Source organism: Dama dama, chromosome 23 (genome assembly GCF_033118175.1).
Source record: "Dama dama isolate Ldn47 chromosome 23, ASM3311817v1, whole genome shotgun sequence".
NCBI classification, from domain to species: domain Eukaryota; kingdom Metazoa; phylum Chordata; class Mammalia; order Artiodactyla; family Cervidae; genus Dama; species Dama dama.
Window position 1 is genome coordinate 77,276,037 of NC_083703.1, and position 22,767 is coordinate 77,298,803.

The 22,767-nt window shown below is 48.7% G+C and overlaps 1 protein-coding gene across 1 annotated transcript in view; it reads right to left on the reverse strand.

Annotated features, from left to right (window-relative positions):
- Nucleotides 1-11,567: 11,567 nt before the first annotated feature.
- KCNB1 (potassium voltage-gated channel subfamily B member 1) overlaps nt 11,568-22,767 on the reverse strand; it is a 108,021-nt gene continuing 96,821 nt past the window's right edge. The window contains exon 2 of the mRNA XM_061127458.1: nt 11,568-15,940. Coding sequence (XP_060983441.1) covers nt 13,931-15,940 — 2,010 coding nt within the window. The 3' untranslated portion in view covers nt 11,568-13,930. The remainder of the gene's footprint in view (nt 15,941-22,767) is intronic.

Sequence of the window (22,767 nt, forward strand, 5' to 3'; positions counted from 1 at the left end):
GTAGTGTTTGCTTTTTTCAATACTTTAAGCATTGCATTCCATTCTCTTCTTGCTGGTCAGATATAATTCTTCTCTTTGTTCCTCCAGAGATGAGGCGATTTTTTCCTTAGGCTTCTTTCAGGATTTTTTTTTTTTTTTTTCATTTTGCTAAGTTCAGTTTAACAGGCATTCTGAAGCAGAAAAGGGGTGAAGGAATACATGGAATTTAAGGAATTTCAGTCTTGGAATGGGGGGTAGTGGTGCCAGTTCCTCCAGCTGGGTTCAGAAGTTTTCCTGTTAATGACCATGGGGAGTAAAATGTCCCCAGTGCACCTGGGGTACGGTGGAGGCTTGGGGCATTAGGGTTCATCAGGATAATAAGCAGAGCCTAATGCCACGCCCAGCCATTTGCATCTAAACCAACATCACCCTGGCAGGCACAGGTGAGATCTGAGACCTGAGAAGAGGGCTCGCTCAAGGTCCCCCGGGAGGCGAGCCTCACCCAGCTGCACAAAATCAGCTCCCTTGGCCGAGGTTGAGATGCCCCAGGGCAGGGAAACTCCTACCGCAGGCACTTCCTGCTGAATATAGAGCCTGGCAGGGGTTCAGCCTCTTCAGACTTTACTCCCTATCATGGACACCTGTGCTCATCTGCACCCACCGCAGCCTAGGACATCCTTCTGAGGGTCCAGAGGTGAGAGGCCCGGTGCAAGGAGTGAACCATGGCAATCCCGCCCCTTCCGCAGTGAGAGAGCAGTCGCTAGATGTCCTGCCTGGGTGTGTTGCAGGAAGGGGGACCCCTTCCAAGGGTCCGAAACTGGGCTCTTGTCTAATACCCGGAAATGAATTGTCCGAGGAGACATGTGCTGACAAAGCAAGAGATTTTATTGGGAAAGGGCACCCGGGTGGAGAGCAGTAGGTAAGGGAACCCGGGGGAACTGCTCTGCCGCGTGGCTCGAAGTCTTGGGTTTTATGGTGACGGGATTAGTTTCCGGGTGGTCTTTGGCCAATCCTTCTAATTCAGAGTCTTTCCTGGTGGCGCACGCATGGCTCAGCCAAGATGGATGCTAGCGAGAGGGATTCTGGGAAGTGGACCGACAGGCGGTGTCTCCTCTCGACCTTTCCCGAACTCTTCCGGCTGGTGGTGGCTTATTAGTTCCGTGTTCCTTATCAGGATCTCCTGTCATAAAACAACTCATGCAAGTGGTTACTATGGTGCCTGGCCAGGGTGGGCGGTTTCAATCAGTGTGCTTCCCCTAACAGGTGTAGGTTTTTGTTTGTTTGCATTTATCCTACTTTGTGTTCGCTGAGCTTCCTGGAACTGTGGTTTGGTGTCTGACATTAATTTTGCAGAAATTTTCAATCAATGTTTTTTTTCTAATATGTCTTTTGTCCCTTTCTCTTTTTCTTCTCTTTCTGCTGCTCCCATTACTCGCATGTCAAACCATTTGTAGCCACCCTACCATCCTTGAATTTTGTTGTTCCTTGTCCTGTCCAACTCTTTGCCACCCCATGGACTGCAGCATGCCAGACTTCCCTTTCCCTTCACTATCTCCCGGAGTTTGCTCAAACTCAAGTCCATTGAGTCGGTCCTTGTATATTCTCTTCTTCTTTTCAGTCATTGTTCTCTTTACTTTTCTGCTTTTGAGCTTCCTCTCTGCTGGAGGGAAGGAATTTACATTCGACTGGAGGGAGTAAACAATAAAATAAACAAATAAAATATAGTATGTCAGAAGATGGTAATCAACTGTGGAGAATAATAAAGCAGAGAAGGGGATAGACGGGGAGATGTGTGCTTGTGAGGGAGGTGGTGTGGGGTATTGCTGCTATAAATAGGAAGTGAACCACATGACTTGCCTGGAGAAGATGTTCCTGGTGGGGGAGGGGGGCGGGGAGCCAGAGCAAAGGCCCTAGGGTGGAAGTGAGCTTGACGTCTTGGAAAGTTGGCTGGCGCCTAATGTCTGTGAGGGGGTGGTGAAGGAGGTGGAAATAAGATAGGAGATCAGAGGGTGGAAGGATCTGGGAGGGGGCTAGAAAGGAGCTGCATCACTAGGTAAGCCTGTGGTGGGCATGTCTGAGGAACAGCAAGGAGACCAGTGACGATGGAGCAGGACACCATCAGGGGTCGAGAGACAGAGACGAAATCAGAGCGGCAGGCAGGGGCCGGGGGATGTACGGCCTTGTAGTCTATGCCAAGGACTTTGGATTCTATGCAAAACGTGATGGGGAGCCTTTGGAAGGTTTTGACAGCGAAGTGATGTGATCGAACTGACAGTTTGACAGGATCCCTCTGGCCACTGTGTTGAGAAGAGCCTGAAAGGGACCAAGGGCAGAAGCAGGGAGCCTGATCTGGAGGTGGCTGCAATCGTTAGGCCGCAGACAGTGATGAGGTGGCCCGGAGCTATAGCAGCGGAGGGGTGAGAAGTGCAGATTCCTGATCTATTTTGAAGGCAGCGCCCACAGGAACCGCTCCGCTGACAGGCCGTTCATTTCAGCACTGTTTGTTACAGCAAAAGTTTGGAAGCAAACTCAATGCTCAGCTCTGGGAGACTAACAATTACTGTGCACAATAGAAGAGGACACAGGCTTGCGAAAGAATGAGGACGCTCTTTGTGTCCTCACACAGGGTGATTTTCCAGATACTTTAAATGAAAAAAGCAAAGTGCAAATGTTACTATTTGTGGGGGGTAAAACAAAACAACGCACACACACACGCACACACACACACACTTGTACGTGTGTGTTTGCCAAGAATGTCGGTGGAAAGGTACACAAGGACCCGGTAGCCGTAAGTGCCTCTGGGGACAGGGGGTCTAGAGGTGTGAGGGAAATTTCACTTTTCACCGTAGCTTTCGGACTTTGAACTTGGTACCTCCCCCAGGGGTGCTCAACTGAAGAGATTTTGTCCCTCAGGAGACATCTGGCCGTGTCTAGAGACATTGGCTGTCACAGCTGAGGAGAGGGTGTCCTTGGAACCTACTGGGTGGAGGCCAGGGATGCTGCTAAATATCCCACGGTGTGCGGGGCAGCCCCCACCTCAAAGAAGGATCCAGTCCCGGATGTCAACAGTGCCGAGGCTGGGAAACCCTGACCCATGGAAGAAACAAACATTCTTTTTTTAAGGACAGTCTTTTATTCTGAGATTATATTTTTGGAGGGGATATGAAATCTTTCGTGTCACTAAGAAATAGTGATAGTACATGGTTGTTACTTTTCAACATCTTTACTTGACAAAATAAAGTGCTGGCAAGGCTTATGTACTTCCCCAAACTGAACAGGCAATTCTATTGGCCTATGAAATTCTAAAGTTGGAAACTACTGTTTCCAGTAAGTGAAATTTAGTGGCTTTAAAATATGTCCACAAATTCTCTGATACATCTCTATTTATGAGGTACAATTCCTCTTTTATTTTTTTGCAATTCCTCTTGAGTATGATGGAGACGGAAATGGCAACCCACTCCAGTATTCTTGCCTGGAGGATCCTAGGGACGGAGGAGCCTGGTGGGCTGCCGTCTATGGGGTCGCACAGAGTCGGACACGACTGAAGAGACTTAGCAGCAGCAGCAGCTTGAGTATGAACTAATGAATGGAACTCGGTAGAAGTGACGCTGTCTGATTTCTGTGACTAGGTCACAAAAGGCACTGTACTTCCTCCTTGCTTTTTCTTGGATCACTCATTCTGGGGAAAGCCAGCTGTCCGTACTGTCAGAACGTTCAAGAAGTCCTGTAGAGCGGTCCACGTGGTGAGGAAATGAGACCTCCCCCCAACAGCCAGCAGGGACCCCAGGCCTCCTGAACTATGTCAGAGTCAGATCTTCCAGCCTCAGTCAAGCCTTCAGATGACTGCAGCTGATGTCTTGTTTGAACCTCATGATATATACCGCCCCCACCCCAGCCAGAACTATCCAGCTAAAGACCCTCTTGAATTCCTAACCCACAAAAATGTTTGGGGTTGAGAATAATAAATGTCTGGGTGAGATAATAAATGTTTGGGTGAGATAATAAACATTAAAAGCTACTAAACTTGGGGGTAATTTGTTACACAGCAGTAGATAACTAATATAGAAATCATCAAGCCCTGTCAATCAAGGTGAAGATCACAGAAGGGCAATGTATAAGCAGGGGTGGCCTGCCCACACCTGTTTTCATTTGGCTACTACAGGATCAAAGGAAAAAAATAGAATTAGTTGTTAACACTAAAAAGGTAAGATATTTCCCATAAAAATAAAGATGTCTCACCTCTCTGAAAAAGTCTGAAGATCTGGCATTACTGGGCCTGCATCTGTATCTGGTGACAACCAGCTGCAGATGAACAGAGTACACCCTTTTATTTATTTTTTAAAAATTACTTATTTATTTATTTTTGCTGCACTGCATAACATGTGGGATCCTAGTTTCCCTGAACAGGTATTGAACTCGCATCTCATGCATTAGAAGCACAGAAAGTTTTAACCACCGAACCTCCAAGGAAGTCCCAAGTTCACCCTTTTAGACAGGAAATGTGATCTTAAGTTTGCCACACTCACCACCACTCCCTTATGTCTCTTACCTGGGTTGCTTTACTCATTTATGTTACCTGCTTGACTCCTATAGGCATTTGGGCTTATAACTTGTACTAGGAGACACTTTTATGAGGTATCAAGATCAGGAATACCCAGGCATGGTGGACATGAGCGTCAAATGACCAGAACAGGAGTTCCGTGGACACAGCCCGGGTTGGGTTACCACCGCTTGCATCCTGGGATGACGAGTCAGCTAGACGCCCATGCTGCTTCTCTTCTGGATGGAGAGTGACAGTGAGCGCTGCTCCCCGAGGTCCCCAGGCTCTCCAGTTCAGCCTCCCTCACAGATCTTCACATCCTCACCTCCCTGCGCCCTCCAGAAAATAAACCACCAAGCCTGTTTTCTCCATACCTTTTTATTGAATTCTGCAGACTCATTAAGGGACCATTTGCTTAGAAATTCTTAAACATTTGGACGTATTTTACAAGACAGGACAGCAGCTGGAGGTCACAATTTCATCTCATCACATGCATAAAAAGACACTGGGTTTTTGTTGTTTGGTTTCTGTGTGTGTGTGTGTGTGCGCGCGCGCGCGTGTGTGTGTGTGTGTGTGTGCGCGCGCGCGTGTGTGTGTGTGTGTGTGTGTGTGAGACGCTTATTTTTCACCTTTACAGGAAGGACTAGAGACGGCAACTGACCAGAGATGAACAGAACCCATGAACGTGACTCCAAGAAAAGAGTGGCTAAGGACGTTGGTCGTTTATGGCTAATGTGATTGGCTTGGCCCCTGTAATGGGTGGGGCGATCAGAATGGCTTTGCTGGCAGAAAAGCCTAACCTCACCCTGTGGTTCCTGGGAGAGACAGAGGGTCACAGCTGGCGGGATCAGGGAGCATGCTACCATGGAGGGGCACTGGGCTCAGACAAAAAGGAGGACCCTTGGCTCTGAAAGCTGGAGGACAGGCTGGCTTTGCTTTCCAGCTCAACTGCCATGGCTCAGGGAATGCAGTCCAGTTTCCAGATATCAGCTCCCACATTCCTGCCCCCAGCAAGTCCCAGGCTAGGGGAAACCGTGACCTTGGACCCTTGGCTTAGCCTATTGGAAAACCACCTCGTGGTATGGGCTAGGGTGAGCCAAAGCAGGGTATGAGGGTGAAAATGCAGGGTAGGAGCCGAAAAGAGACTGGGGCTGCCCCCATGGGGCCCCTGGGAGTGTAGCTCCGAGAAGACCCTCAGGGCAGAAAATTTGACCGTCGTCTTGGCCCCCAGTTGAGTCAAAGAACAGATGGCAATGCTGGGGCTTACAGGCTTCAATGGGAGGGGCCTCCCATTTCTCCCTCCTTCCCAGAATGAACTCCTCTCTCCACTCCCCCATTCACTCATCCATTCATTCACTCGGAAGTCAATCATTTTCACATTTACTCACTCACTCAAAAAAAAAAAACAAAACAAAACCAAAACCCACAGGGTGGGTGCCAAAGTTATATGTTAGGGGCTAACCCTGAGTTCCTTGATCTTGGGTTGAAGCCAGGACTGGCCTGGAGAGCAAAGGGGCCATACAGCCCGACCTCTGCTGGTCTTCCTCATCCCCACCCCCCCAGGCACTCTGAGCTCAGATGTCAAGCTCTACGGAGAGAGACTCCCAAGGTCCTAGTGAAGACAAGGGGGCCTGAGCCACACTGAGAAGTCCAGATTCTGTGGGCATCTTTTCCTGTGCTTCTTTCCTTGTTTTCCAGGCCTGGATGAGCTTAGGGAGGCAGGAAGTGTGTGGCGATCCATGCAGGACTCCAGAGGGCATCCCAATGGGACAGAATTGGGAGTTTTCTTCATTTTCCAGAATGGTCACATCATGGCAGCCAGCCACTTGCGCTGTTTCTGCAGGACAGGGCCTCAAGGGGGATCGTGGAAACTGGGCTTTTGTTTAATTTTGGTTTGTGAGGAAGGCAGTTGCTCAGGCTATCCAGCCAAACCTCTCGCCCTGCCTTATCCTGTGATGAAGCAATCTGGGACTTCCTGGATGTGGGGTCACCCTGAGGACAAAGTCCCTGCTCCTCCAGGCCCACCATCCACAATTAGGGGGAAATTTAAAACCTCTTTTGTCAAATGCTGTCCTTGGATGTGGGCGTTCCACCTGCAGGCCGCCGTAGCCGAAGCCTCGTTTTGTAGTAAAACTAGATTGCAACTGTCTCTCCCTTTTGGCCCTTCTGGACTTCCTTCATTGGGTGGGGACTTTCAAGGGTCTGGAATGGGATTTCCTGTTTTATTTGTTGGAAAAAAATAAAAAAGCCCTTTGGGGATGATGCTGTTTGCCGCTGCCTGGCCAGTCGGTTCCTTAGGCAGCTGGCGAGTGGGTAAAAGATAACTGTGTCTCTTGTACGGAAAGCCTGAGGCCTACACAGGCGCAGGGTCTGGGCAGAAGCTGAAGCACCGTGAGCAGGCCAGCCAGAGAAGCGGGGGTTCGCTCCGTGGCTGGCCTGGGGGAGGGGAGCACGAGCCTCATCCCAACACAGCGTGGTCCCTGTCAGGGCACTGGGGACGCACAGGCGACCAGCGGCCTCACTACAATCACCCAAGACGGGGAGCAGAGACGATCGGGGTGTCCTGCTGCCACTTCCCTCCCTGATACCCCCTCAGAAAGCTCCACACTCTGGAGTCTGAGCGTCTGCTAACTGCGCCCTCTGCCTTTGCCCCTGTGGCTTAAGCCTGTGCTCAGATGTTCAGACCACACACACACACACACACACACACAGAGGCACACACTGGAAGGGGGTGGGGAGGGGGTGGTGGAGAGAGACTTTCCCCGGATATTCAGTCTAGTTGGTATGCAGTACTAGGCGCCCCCAGCAACATCTGTTTCATACATCCAGTAGCCTCTTTTTAAACACCCGTGGTGTCAGAGATCTCATGACCCAACATGGCATCAAGTTCCATGGGGAGGCAGCCCCGCCTAGTAGAAGGGCTTTCTTAATCTGAGCTGAAATTGACTGCCAGGTCCCTTTTGTACGGGAGAAACTTGCAGAGACTGGCAAGCAGCCATCCTGTGGTTAGGTGGTCCCTTCTTCAGGTCAACGGCCCCACTCCATCCCATCTCCCTCCAGCCTTTAGATATTTTCAGGATCCCCTCAAGAAGGAACAGAGAGTTAAGAGTTAGCAGTGAAGATGAGGGGCTACTCGATGAACAGACTCCCTTCCACATCCATTTCTTCAAGCTGGCATTTGGGGGAGTTCAGGAGAAATTCCAGGTTCAGACAATATCAGGGGCAGTGGATGGAAACCCCAGCGACACAGCGTTTTCCCAGATGAAACACCCACAGGCACCCACAGGCAAGGATGTTTGCTTCTCTGACCATCAAGCCTAGCAAACTGCTGGGAGACGGTTTTGTTGCTGTTGTTCTTGTGCAAAAGTCTTTTTTTTTTTTTTTTTTTTTAAATCTTGTCTATTTTATTTGGCTTTGTTTCAAACCAGATTACTTGGAATTGGGGAGGTGAGAAAACTCTGATTAGAGTCTTAGCCCAGAATGTAGCTCAAATGGTAAAGACTCAGGGTTCAGTCCCTGGGTTGGGAAGACCCTCTGGAGGAGGGAATGGCGATCCACTCCAGTAAGCTTGCCTGGAGAATCTCATGGACAGAGAAGCCTGGCAGGCCACGGTTGCTCTGGGTTGCAAAGAGTTGGACACGTCTGAGCGACTAACATACACATCAGAATGATATGTTTGTTGTTCTGTTGGTTTCCCCTTGGGGTTGATGACTCAGTGGGCGATGGTTCACTGCCATCTGGGGGGTCCTGACTTGGCTCAGATCTCTGACCTGGGCAGAGGCCAGAGCCCTGCCCAGCAAGGCAGGTGGGATATGACAATCTACAGATGCCCGCTGGAGATGATTTGGGCTTTCTTCCTCTTCCTGCACAAACTGACGGATGGAGAATCGTCTTCTGGTGAAGATGCTGCTTCACGAGATGTTGCCGGCCCACCCGAGTCCTGGAAACCGCCTGGTGGAATGAATTATCTGTACAGTCCCGACACTCCCTGATAGGTGGAAGCTGGAAAAACACCACCATCCTTGCCACGAATCTCTGGTTCTGTGGAGCCAGGCAGCTGGAGAGGGACGGGGAGATGAGATGGCAGATTCTGGGGACAGTCCCTCCTCGGGATTTGGCTGCGAGCTTGTCTGGCCGAGGGCGGTAGTGAGGCTGTTGGACAGGGGATGAAATGCAGAACTGATTAAAAGTGGATGAGATCTGAGGCCCAGGATTTTCTCTGGGTTTTGAGAACCTGGAAGTGCTCTGATCTTCAGATCTAATCGATGTCACAGGGCAGCAGGGTGCCGGATGTGGCAACAGGCCAGCCAGGAGGGGTTTCCGTGTCCTCTGAATCTCAGAAATGCCAGAGCGAGGTTTTCTTGCATGAGATTTTAGACTCCAAGATCTCTGGGAAGAAGAAAACTCAGTCCCTTTAGAACCCCAGAAGGGTGTGGGGGATGAGCTAAACCTGCCCACATCCCATCCCGATCTTGAGGGCCATCTGTAGCCCTGCTCCCCCTCGTCTCACTCTTGTATCTGTGCTCTGGATTCTTAAGAACAATAAACAAGAACAGACAGAATGGGGAAAGTAACAGGTCAACAGATTCTAGGCCTGGTGTCAGAAAATGCCTGCATGAGACAGTCAGAACCCCAAAGTCTTTCCCCACCTCCAGAAAATCAGAATAACAATGAAGAAGAAAAAAAACAGTCCAAGGAACAATGGGAAGAAATGAAAGAGACCAGAAGACATCAGCTGCGATAAAGACTAACAATAGAACTCCTAAGATGTTACTGCGTATTACAAAAGAAGAAAGTAGACTCAATGGCCCAATTATAAATTTGCTAAAAATACATATATATATCTTATATATATATTTTATTTGAACAGAAAAATAGACTACTCTGAGATGCGCGGACATCCTATGACGTAGTCACGCATCAGATATTTCTAGAGCCAGAAAAATGGTAACAGAAAACGCAGAGGTAACTCTTATTTCTGGATGTAGCCAGCGCTGGTTTGGGTCGCCCGGGGTTGAGTGAAAGCATTTGGATGCTGTCATATAAGCAGTGGGAGGTGAGGAAATTTCAGCTCAGGGCTGGAGGTTCTCCACTGTCCTGCTGGGGGAGTCACGGGAGGACTCTTTCATCTCCTGCCAACTTCATGGCGGTAGAAAAAGTCCTTTCTCAAAGGATCATGTGCTAGAGGCTTTTCGCCTCCCTCTCAGAGGATTCAAAGTTACTTGACTGGAGGCTGAAGCTTGGGGTCATGTTACTTGAGACTAGTTAGTTGGCAGAGAAATGAGAAAAAGAGAGAGGGAGAGAGAGAGACCAGGCTTTAGTGACCCTTGTCTGGTAAATTTTAAATTCCCCCCCTGCCCACAGACTACACACTCCAGCCAAGACTTGGAGCAAGACAGAAATATACAATAGTTACAAACACCAACAATACATTACAGTTTTACAGAAGAGAATACCGTTCTGTTTTTGTTTTTTGTTTTTCTCATTAGAAACGTGGATCTTATTAGGAGAAGGGGCAAGGATGAGGGTTACAGATACTAAGACACGGCGGAGGAGAGGTTGGGTAATCAGTCTGAAAAAGTCTGTGTCACCAGCAATTCTCAGGGGCAAGCCAGGTGGGTTGAAAGGAAATGGCCTCCTCAGGATTTTGCTATTTCACCATCGTCATCTTCTTCCTTCTTGATCCCCGATGCTTTGAGAGAAAGGGGCTTCGTGGGAATGAATGTTCTTTCCTCTCTTTTCTTTCCCCATTAAGTGTGCTTAAGATAAAATTCCTAAAGAAGGCACTGAGAAATCTACTGCACAGAAGTCCTATTGTTTTTCTTTACCCCAAGATACAAAGGTGAATAAACTGACTCCTCCAGAGCTTGCCCACCTCTCTCTGCTGGTCGTCGACGGTCCCCTGGGTGATCAGGGCGCACAGCTACCTGGTCCCTTGTTTTTGTTGTCCCTTGTAGCCTGTGTCTTGACACACACGCTCAGTTGTGTCTGGACCTGGTCCCTAGCCCTTTTTGATAACGGTGGAAGTTTGGCGGGGTTCTTGATGAGTTTTATTGAATGTGCCGAAGGGACCAGGCATCCATCCACCTCCAGCCCCTAGATTCATTTCTTTGGGATGAAATAACATTTCTTGGTGTTTTTTTTTCTCCCACTTTCATTGGTTCAGGAATGGGTGGGACCACCAGGTGAAAGCAGTATTTGCCTCCAAACCATTGCTTTTCTTTCCTCCATCAACACCAGTCTATCAAGGTTAGCTTCTCAGTGGAGACTCTTAGGTAGATTTCCCAGTGCACGTACATAGTACATGTACAAGTAGGGTGTACACATCTTAGAAAATCTGGGCATGTTTCTTTTTGGCAGGTGGGGGGGTCTGGGAAAACTTACAATACTCTATTTTGAATCGGCACAGGGTAAAAACTATATTCCTACGATAACATCCACAAGTAAAAGGAAAACCCAAAACAAAACGCAATACTTTCTAAGCATAGTATATGCTGAATTTCAGTTATTCTGTTTCTATAAGAACTCTATAGGACTCTGGCTATTAAGCCTGAACAGGTAGGTTCTTCATGATACTTCTGAATTCATCCTTCAAAAGTGACTCAATAAAATGCTACTTTAAGTTCAGACAAAATACACGGGGAAGGAAAGGGATAGGTCCTGCATGACCACGCAAGGCAGATAGGGCCTTTGGTTACAAGGAGAGTTGCACCAATTGGTTATTAGTTTAAAAAAAAAAAAGAAAAAAAATTCATTTCTAATCTGTACACTTCTCGACCGCTTCAACCAGCAAATGAAATGCCTCGATTTGAAGAAGGGGTGATAAGTTCCTTCTCACTATATATGGCTATATTTAAACATGTTCACTTTCCTGATATGTAAAATAGACTATATTATTATTATCATTATTATTAATTTTTACAGATAGCATCAGCTCTAAAAATATCTGAATCGGAAATCACAACTATTTACTTTTATCAAAAAGCATTTGTTTGTTTTCCCTGAATTTTCACGTTTGTGCTGATGGCAGATGTGAATGGTGACGGAAACAAAGACACGAGAGATGGCCCTGGGAAGACTGCCTTGCAGCTGTCCCTCCACCGGCCCCCAGCCTGGACTGTGTGCTCAGCAAGGCACCTGGGGGCCCTGCGCTTCCTCCTTCTGGTGAGCCACCAGCCCGGGAATACCTCGTACTCCCTGCCCCTTAAATCCCTTAGGATTTGATGCAAGAGTGCTCTGGTACTTCCGGAGTCAAGACACTGTGTTAACGCAGCAAAAAACAGGACCGCGCCCTCTTGGAGGGATCTACAGTCCCTGGAGATGCTGAGAAGCAGTACGGACCGGGTGCATATGCAGCAGAGGACACAACGTTTTCAAGGGCAGTGGAATGACCCCGTGTCATCATGCCTGTGACAGGTGGCCCAGTCTCATGCCACTGTGCAGAGGGCAGGCAGAACGACTCTGCGATGTTTGTGTACTGACGGGTGGATTGTGCCATTGTACTAACAGGCAGACCAACAACAGATTCTATGAAGGACAGGCAAACCACGTTTTGTCCCATCAGGAAGACGAATGCCTGGCACTATATTGAGGATCGGCAGAGCTACGCTATTGTACTTGGGACGTCATCCATCAACATTGTGTTAGGAGAACGACATCGCGCCACTGTCCTGAAGACAAGTAGATCAATAACGTGCCGTTTTCACTAACAGACGGGCCAGCAGCACGGCATCGTGCTAACCAGCGGCTCCACCCAGTGTTCCCGAACTGGGGAGTGGCCAGCACCGCCTTGCTGCTGAACTAAAATCAGGCAGGTCGACGCCAGGTCATCAAACTGAGACAGGAAGACCAACACCGAGAGAGAGCGAGCAGAACCGCTCACAATGCACACGAATACTTATTGCTTTTGTCTGTACTGGCTGCATTGATGGCTGCAGGCAGGAGAGCTGAGCTGGGAGTACAGACAGTGACACTGAGAACATACCCACACCTGGTGGACGAGAAAGAGAACAGAGTACAACACCCAATGCCCAACCGTCTACATCATCCTTCTGAGATGTTCGTGCTTCCTGCACATGTGACTTAAGCACAGGCCCCCACGCAAGGGCCAAGTGCCCTTTCTGATGCAAGAGGGTTAAGGGGAAGCTTCAGGGGGGCAGGGAAGGAGCCCACAGACTTTGACAGCAATACCAGCACAGTATCACCCACCGTGGCCAGACACAAGCCTGGAGCAAAAACGCAGCTGTAGTCCCAGCGAAGTGGCCCACGGGAAATCATGCTTGTTTTAAAGTGCGAGATGTTGACACTGTCCCTGGTAAAACCTATTTTTTTTTTTTTTTTGAAAAACATAAAGTGCTTTTTATTTTAACTTTTTTCTTAAAACTTAAATACCACAGGAAACAAAAAAGAAATTCTATTATAATAAGTACTTTCCCTGCCTTAGCAGGAAGGATTCAAAAGTCTGAACTGGGCATTTCAATTGGGGACTTTTTTTTTTTTTTTTTCCTTTCGTTTTTTTCAGGTTAAAAAAAAAAACAGATTTTATTCTGTTCTTCGGTAACATACAGTCGCTTTGAATAAGCTATTCTTTTGCATATTTGACACTTGGATATCTTTTGAGTCTACGCTAGTGATGTACAGAAAGCGTTTTTCTTCTCCACCCTAAAGCAACGCTCAGAGTTCATACTGTTGCCTGAGCACCCGCCTTCTGAACCCTTTCCAGATTGCCAGGGGGCAATTAGAATTGAGTACAAGTGGTGCAACTCACCCTGATGATATCTCAAAATAAAATCTCAGGTACTATGGAATACTGAAGTCAATGAAGACATTTGAGGAAGGGTTTTGCGCTGGGATCCTGGCTTACGATGCAGCTTTCCCCAGGACATGAGCATCCCCGTAGCCTTCCAACAGTGGGGTCCATCCAGCAGGTGATGGACAGAAGTTCCTAGAGGTGGCCAGGCAACACCCCAAACCAAAATGGTCAACCCACTCTTCGAACACCGGCCACCTGTTCCAGCATCCTTCTTCAGCGGAAGCCAGGAGGGATGAAGATGCTGCCCTCGGAGGCTGTGGCGGACAGCCACGAGAGAAGAATGAGGAGTAGGTGGCCTCGGCGGTGTCTAGAACGTGGTAGTGGTGGCTGCGAGTTCTGTTCTTGTCATCTTCCAAAGAGGGCAGTAGAGTTGTTACAAGGAGGCGCCATACCCCACGGCTTGGCCCGCTTTGCTTCTGACGGACCCTATAACGGCTCTCAAGGTTTTAAGGGAGCTTCCGCTGGAGTCTCTCTTCTTTCTGGGGGCTTTGCAGAGACTTTCTGTTTCAGAGTTCATGCAGAAAACCTCCGCGGCAGGTAAGCTGAACAGCACCCCTCTTTGGACCCCGCCAGAAGTCTCTCCTCCGTGTGGGGGTGGTTCAGATGCTCTGATCCCGTGAGCTTCCATGGGCTCCACCCCCCGGCAACACGCGGACGTCCGGGGAGATGTGGTTCTCAAGTTTGCACTTTTCTGGACCACTGGGAGCTTTTCCAGTCAATGCTTCTGTAGAGTAAATACAGTTCTGCCTTAAGAACTTAGGGGAGGTGGGTAAGGGGGAGCTCTCAAAGTGGTTCGTCTCTGACCTCGTCCCGACACTGAACTTGGGACTGGTGTTCCCGTGGAGGCTCTTGGGAGGGCTGGAGCCCACACTGTAGAGGACCTGCCCTTCGTCATCTGTGTCCGCGTCAATGTACTGGTGGATGCCAGCTTCGAAGTTGAATGCTATTGCTGTGTGTTTCTCGGGCGACCGGGGGGGTGTCCGAGCGCTCGCTGTGGTGTAGATGGAGGACTCTGGACTCAGCACAGGCCTGTCCAAGAGGGTGGCACACTCCAGCCCTGCCACAGCTGCGGCAGCACCCCCCCGGTTCCTAAGAGGGTCATGGTACATCCCCAGAATGGGGACTAATGGACTGGGGTCGCCCTCCATGAAGTTGACTTTCAGAGCTCGAAGCTTCAAGGGGTTGGTGGTCTTCATGGAACTCTTGGGGCTCTCGATAAAGAAACTGGAGTGATGGCTGGCATCAGGGGTGGAGTTGGCCTCCACGAACCTACCACCAGTGGCACCCAGAGCTCCCCGCCAGCCAACCTCTGGGGCCATGCCACCTCCAGTTTTGCTGGGAAGTGATGCCAAAGGGCTGTGGGAGAACCTGGTGGCTTCAGGGAAGTCTGTGGCACAGCTTATGAAGCTATCAATGCTCGACATGCTCCGCATGTCAATGACCCCTTCTGTACGAGTGGGCAGAGGGGCCACGGGGCTGGGGATACTCTCCATTTCAAGTTCTTCCTTTGGTTTGCTCTGGGTGGCTGACTCCTTAGTATTGAGGATGGGTTGAGATTGGGTCTTGGCCATCTTGTTGTACATGTCTTCTAACTGCTGGACGTTCAGGTGCTGAGGACTAGAAGATGATCTGGCTTTCTCAGGGGATCCCTGCTCCTTGGTTTCAAAGGATTTGCTTGAGCTGGTTTCAGACAGTGTCCTCTTGGTCCATTTCCATTTGTTGGGAGACAAGTGATTGTCTTGCACTTTCTCTTTCTGACCCACATTCTCTCCATTTTTCTCAACCACAATGTCCATCATCTCGATGCTCCGGGGGAATGCATCTTTCATGTTCATGGATACGATGCTGCCGTTCCTCTTGGCTCTCTCCAGAGCCTCTCTCCGCTTGATGGCTTTCTCCTGCCTCTTTTGCTCTTTGTAAAACTCAGAGAAGTTATTGACAATAATGGGGATGGGAAGAGCAATCACCAGGACCCCTGCGATGCAGCAGAGACCCCCCACAATTTTCCCCAGGAGAGTCTTGGGGTAGATGTCTCCATACCCAACGGTCGTCATGGTGATGGTGGCCCACCAGAATGAGGCCGGGATGCTTTTGAACTTGGTGTCATCCTCATCCTTCTCAGCAAAGAAGACAAGGCTGGAGAAGATCATGATGCCCATGGCGAGGAAGAGGATGAGCAAGCCCAGCTCGTTGTAGCTCCTCCGCAGGGTGAAGCCCAAGGACTGGAGGCCAGTGGAGTGACGTGCCAGCTTAAGGATGCGGAGAATACGCATGATCCGGAAGATCTGGACCACGCGGCGGACGTTCTGGAACTGCAGCACGCTCTTGTTGGATTCGGTGAGGAAGATGGTGACGTAATACGGCAGAATGGCCAGCAAGTCAATGGCGTTGAGTGGGCCCTTGAAGAACTTCCACTTTTTGGGGGAGGAGAGGAACCTCAGTAGGTACTCCATGGTGAACCAAGCGATGCACACGGCCTCCACGTGGGCCAGCTGGGGGTTGTCTGTGGTCTGACCGAACTCGTCAAGGCTCTGCAGCTCGGGCAGGGTGTTGAGAGACAGGGCAATGGTGGAGAGGACGATGAACATGATGGAAATTATGGCAAGGATCTGTGAGGAGAAGAGAGTGGGATTTAGTTAACAACCACCAATGGGATGGTCATCCTAATACTCTGGGTCTGCAGGACATTCCTCAATGCTCAAGAGCATTGTCATATCTCATCAATTAGCTAATGGCTGGATGTTTGAGATTAAAAGATTATTTATTCAAATCCATTTATCACATAGACTTGGAAACTGATGCCCAGAGAATTGAAATGGTTTAAAGCTAATCATCAAGCCCAAGGGTCAGTCAAATTTGTCTATAAAGGGCCAGGTAGCAAATATTTAAGACCTTGAAGCCCATGAATTCTTGGTTGCCACCACTTAACTCTGCAACTGTAGCACAAAAGTGAATGAACATAGCTGTTTCAATAAAACTTTTTTTTTTCCAATAAAACTTTATTTACAAAAACTGGCAGTGGATTGAATTTGACCTGCAAGTCAGTTTGTTGTCTCGTGATCCAGACCAGTGGTTCATAACTATTATGGAGTGGGGTACCGCTTTCCTGACATGATGCTAATGATAATAAGTTACCCTTCATCGAGTGTTCACTGTATGCTAGGCACTGTGCTAGTCACTTTCCATGAAGCTCCTTATTTCATTCTTTTTTAAAAAAATATTTATTTATTTGGCTGTTACAGGCCTTTGTTGCAGCATGTGGGACCTAGTTCCCTGACCAGGGATCAAACCTGGATCCCCTGCTTTGGGACCACCAGGCAAGTCCCCTTATTTCACTCTTACAACAATCCCATTATCGTATTGTACCTCCAGAGAAGAGATGAGGAAACCTAGGCTTCCAAAGCAAGTCAGCTGCAGGGCCAGGATATTTACTTACCTGGGTTAGTCTGCCCCCAGTACATGAGCTCTTAAGGTTATGTTAGAAAAGAGATAAAAACTACAGACCTTTTTGCTAAACACTCAAGATTTTGCAGATGATTTTCAGGGAGGCATAGACATCCTGGTCTCATGTTAGTAATTCCAGAGTATGACTATGAATTTTTGAGGCTAAGGATCACAGTTTAACTACTTTTGAGTTCCCTGAATCAAGGAGAGGGTCTGGGGGCTTCCCTGGTGGCTCAGTGGTTGAGAGTCTGCCTGCCGGTAGTGAGGATGTGGGTTCAATCCTTGGTCCAGGAGGATCCCACATGGTGCAGAGAGGCTGGGCTGGAGCACTCTGGAGTCCAGGAACCCTAACTGATGAGCCCACTCGCTGCAACTGCTGAGGCCCGAGAGCTCTGGAGCCCATGCTCTGCAACAAGAGAAGCCTCTGCAATGAGAAGCCCGCGCACCACAAGTAAAGAGCAGCCTCTGCCCTCCACAACCAGAGAAAAGTCGGCACAACAACCAAGACCCAGCACAGCCAAAAATAAGATGAATAAATAAATTTTAAAAAAAGAAAAAAAGAGAGAAAAGGGTCTACTCCAGATATTTGGGCTCATTGGATGTTTATCGAAATTAATAGAACCTAGGCTAGACTACAGCTTAGGCAGAAATGCAAGCAGATGTAATACATTGCTCTGGTGTCGTTTTTTTTTTTTTCCCCCCCAAAATACAAATCCAATCACATCACTCTCCTGCTTACTAAATTTCCAGGCCTCTTCAGGAGAAAATATAAACTCCTAAACTTATCTATCAGCCCTCCTCATTCCTCCCCAAAACTGTCCTTTTCTCATAAGCTTGCCCCTCTCTTTCTTCTGCCTCTGCTGAAGAGCTAGGGGTGGGGATGAGGGCTTCATGCCTGTATTATTCGATCCTGACTACCACTGAATGACTCAGGGATGGACAGAAAATCCAGGCTGGGCTGAGCCAGTCTACCATGGGAGATTTGAGTTCAGGGATCCAGGGGAGAGTAGTTTACGGGGATGGTAAGCCTCTGAATTAAATGGTCGAGTACCATCTAGGCCTGAACCAGCTTCATGATAAGCCCAAGCCTTAAGCAACTTTTCCCCAAGTTGTAGGGGATCAGAAAATCCATTAAAAAAAAAAATCAGAGAAAGCTGAACCTTTGAGAGAAGCCAGGGATTAAAGGGAAGAGGCAGAGAGAAGGAGCAGAGAGGACACAGAGGATCTGAAAACGGGTGGAGAGGGCCGCAGTTAAGAGCTTGGGCTCTGCTGTCAGTCTGTTTCGGGTTCAAGTCTCAGAGCTTCCACTTTCTTACCTTGAGCCGGGCATTTAACCTCTCTAAGCCTCAGTTTCTTCATCTGCAAAATGGGATGATGATAACAGTACCTACCTCAGAGAGCTGCTGTGAAATTAAATGGGTGAGCACACACAGAGCAGTCAGGACAGCTTCCAGCAGCACCCAGTGAATGTATAATAAATGCCAGCTGTCGTTACAGGGGAAATAGCTCCGCACACACCACCCTGTCAGCACAGACCCCCCAGCATTCGAGCTGCTGGCTAGTCTCCGCTTCTCACCCTTGACCTGAAACTGCCTGCCATATCCTGAAAGGAAACACCAGTGCTGTTTGGGTGAGCACGAGAGGGTTCAGGCCGCTGCAGTGACTCTGCGATCGGGACGTGTGGTTGGCCAGTCCCTCCGGCTGAACTCTGACTGCTCTCTTTGGTCTGTCCTGCCGCAGGTACCCAGGTTCCAGGCTTCACTTATCACACGCTACTGTGGGTCAGTTCTGCAGGTCTGTGCCTCTTCCTCTCTGTCCAGTGAATCCCAATCCGTCTTTCAAAATCCAGCCCACATGGCCTCTCCCTACAGAGGCCATCCCTGGAGGGGCCAGCCACTCTCCACGGGGCTCCCTCATCATTCTGCCAAGCCTGGGGGGTACTTAGCACACACAGCCTGTGACAGGGGGGTGTGTGTGTGTGTGTCTGTGTGTGTGTGTGTGTGTGTGTGTGTGTGTGTGTGTGTGCGCGCGCGCGCGCATCACCGCCCAGAACCTGTGAGCTTTGGAGGGGACAGGGATGGGTTCTGAGAGTCATCTCTACACCCCCAGCACCTAGGACAGCTGGTTCCCATGGTGTTTCTTGACTGGGGCTCAAGTTCTCGGAGCACCCATGGAAAGGTCAGGATCAGAGTCAGTTTTCTATTTGGCTACCATTTGTTAGCCATCTTCGATGCCTGAGGCACGTTGCAAGGCGCTGGAGGTACCGCAGGTAGCAGGGGGGCTCTAGAGTCTTTCTAGGCCAGCTCGGAAGATGAAAGGAAGTGTCACGCCATGCGGTACTTCTGCAGCCTCAGTTATTCCACCACATTCTTGTTTTTTGGTTTTTGTTTCTTTTCCGCTCTAGCTGCCTGGAGGAGGCCATGGCAACCCACTCCAGTATTCTTGCCTGGAGAATCTCACGGACAGAGGAGCCTGGCCGGCTACAGTCCATAAGGTTGCACAGAGCTGGACAGGACTGAAGCGACTTAGCATGCGCGCATAGCTGTCTGACATACTCCATATCGTAAAAAGCAAAAAGAAAACTTTTGTGTTTGAATTTCTTGATTAGCACTCACTGAAAAAGTAAAATTATACATGTATAATTGAATCACTTTGGTGTACACTGGAATGACAACATTGTAAATCAGCTATACTTCAATAAAAATAAATTTTAAAAAATTAAAAATCTATAGTAGCCTTCTAAAATGATATATCTGACACACACAAAAGCAGACCTAATTTATGTACATTTATGAACTGTAATCAAATCAACACCTGTGAACCCACCACCCAAAAAACAGGGCATGGAGCAATAACACTGACACTTCCCAGTGTGTCCTTCTCCACGCCTGAGAAGAAGGAATTCATAGGGCCAGGACTCCATCTCAGGCCTATCTGTGCTGATCATGCTCGGCTGCCTCTCCAGTGGACTCTCTGCTCAGTGCCTGTGGGAACGACAATGGAAGGATAAGACTCCCTCCGGACAGGGGAATCTTGAAGATCACATCCAGGTTACTCATTGCCTAAGAGGAAACATACTGTAATCACCCGTGTCTCTGGACAAGTCATAAATTTTTTTTCCATATCTATCGGGATGTAATCACAGGCTTATCGATTATTAACTGGTTGGAACGTGACCACAAGCTTATTGATTATTAACTGTTTGGAATGTAACTGCGGGCTTATTGATTATTGACTGTTTGAACACATAACACGTGAATGATGGGGTTATTGTAGTTGTATTTACCCTATCTTTGTTTATGTAAGTCTCAAGGGAATTGGGGTGGTGGGTTTGGACACGTACACATGGGGTATAGAAGATTTTCACAAATGCTGGTCGGGGTCCTTGGCTAAGAGGAGACTCTGCCTTGGGCCCGCCGGTGTAATAAACTGCACTCCACTATCTGTATTGTTCTTCTGAGTGAGTTTGTTTCCCGGAAAGCGTGGCTATAACAAGATAATCAGAATTTTTATCCTTGCCCCTTTTCGGTATAGTTTTTAATACAAATGTATGTGTCCCTAAGCAAATTATTATTTTTCATTAATATTTATTGGCGTATAGCTGCTTTACAACGTTGGGTTCATTGTTCCTGTGCCAGCAGAGTGAGTCAGTCACACATACACATACACATATATCCCCTCCGTTTTGGACTTCCTTCCAATTCAGGTCACCACGGAGCATTAAGGAGCGTTCCCTGTGCAATATGCTTGCTCGCTTAGGCCCTCAGTCGTGTCTGACTCTTTGCAACACTTTGAGCCAGGCTCCGGTCCACGGTATTTTTCAGGCAAGAATACTGGCGTGGGACCCAGCGATCGAACACACATCGCTCACACCTACCACTACTGCGACCTGGGAAGCCCCCACTACTGGTGCTACACTCCCCTTAAGAATAAAAAACAACAAACGCTACTTACCTGCTTTTGTTTTAGCCTTGTCCTAAGACATAATCTTTGCAAAACTGCCGATTTTGCACAGCTAAGGATATATTTATTAAATATTCATTAAAATAAATAGGTGATCATTGGAATAAGCGTGTGGAACTCTCGCATTGAGGTTCACAATGCGGACCCTGAGGGAATTCCTCGGCAGTCCCCTGGTTAGGTGTCCTCAGGCCCCGGGGCCCGGGTTCACACCCTGGTCAGGGAACTTAGATTTTGCAAGCCAGGCAGTGTGGCCAAAAAAACACAAAAAATGTGTGGGCCTTGGAGTTGGAATTCAGCTCCGACACTTTTTGGTCAAGAGGCCCTGAACACTGCAACTTTACTTGTTTCAGTTTCCTTCTTTGTAAAATGAGGGTCTTCCAGCGGCTCTTAACTGGGTATGCCCCAGCCCCATCCTGGGAGACTTTTGGCAAATTCTGCAGAAATTTTTGGTCGTCACGACTTGGAGGAGGAGTGTTACTGGCAGCTGGTGGGTGGAAACAGGGATGCTGTTAAATATCCTATAATGCACAGAACAGCCCCCGCCACGGAGAACGATCAGGTCCCAGATGTTAATAGTCCCAAGGCTGAGAAACCCTGGGATATACAGCAGTCAGCTTCTCAGAAGCCGGAGAAGGAGGGAAAAGACTCGTCAACCCAGAGCTGGGCACAGAGGGTCCGGCCTTCCAGGGCGGCCAGCCGGGGACCTTGGGCTGAGTCCTCCCTCCACGTGGAGGCACTGCTGTCTCTGACTCCCGGCCCCAAGGGCGAGGGCGGCTGCCGGGGACGGAGCAGATTCTTGGAGAGCCTGCCGCTTTAAGAAATGGGAGGTCTGGTTTCCCCCAGAGGCTGGCAAGGGAAGCCTGCTCCAGTTTCTAACCCCCAGACAACTCCAGGGGAGGCCCACATAATTGATGTCGGCTGACAGTTGCATGAATTATGCACCCACATATTGTACAGTCCTTGGCGCTGTTATCCCAGGGCGGCTCCCCCTACTTTGTACCTAAGAATGTGCTCTCCCCTCCTCTCAGCCTGAGATGCTTAGGGCCGAGGCTCACTGCATCCTGGAGAGGGGCTGAGGCTTGGGTTGGGAGGGTCAGAGCGTGCTAGGCCTCCTGCCTTGGTACACGCCTGCATCAAATATCCTGAGTGCTAACACAGTGGGACCCACCCTCCTCGCCATGCCCACGAGACTGCTTTCTCTTCCAGACCCGCTGAAACCCTTAGGGTCAGGGTTAGACTTCCTGACTGGGGAGCTTTTCAACGTAAGTTAAACCCTCTGTGCCTCATCTATAAGAATGGGAGGGTGGTCGCTGCAGTGTGGCAAAGAGAAATCAATGAATTTGTTAGGCCTTTAGCTCAACTTTTATTGCTTTTATCATTTCACAGCATTATTTATAAGTTGGTTGGACTTGGCTTCGAGCACTAGTATTATTATTCCCCACTGGCTGTGTGGCCTTGAACAAGTCACTTCCCCTCTCTGAGACTCCATTTCTTTATCTCTAAAGCGGAGTAGAAAGTAATTAAGCACCTACCACAAGCTCCAGGAGTTGGCAATGGACAGGGAAGCCTGGAGAGTTGCGATCTATGGGGTCGCAAAGGCAGACATGACTGAGCAACTGAACTGAACTGAAACACGAAACAGTCGCTTAATATATATTTTATGTTATTAAGTTATTATTTGGGTAATTTATTGTCCCCACTTCTCCCAGCCTCTGGACTGGGGGCTTCTGGAAGTCCAGGACTGGGTCTGCGGATCCCAGTGCCTGGCTAAGGCAGCAAGCATCCTCTAAACAGTTTTAAACCCAGGTGAAGATTAGTTTTTTGTTGTTGTTGTTTGTTTGTTTGTTTTTTAAGCTGTTTTTTTTCCCCTCAGTGCTCAGTGGTTCTTTTTGCTTTTAATTTTTTTTTCAAGCTGTGTGATTCTCTTTTATTTTTTTACGTGGCATGTAGGATCTTAGTTCCCTGCCCTAGGATCAGACCTGTATCCCCTGCATTGGTAGCGTGGAGTCTAAACCACTGGACCACCAGG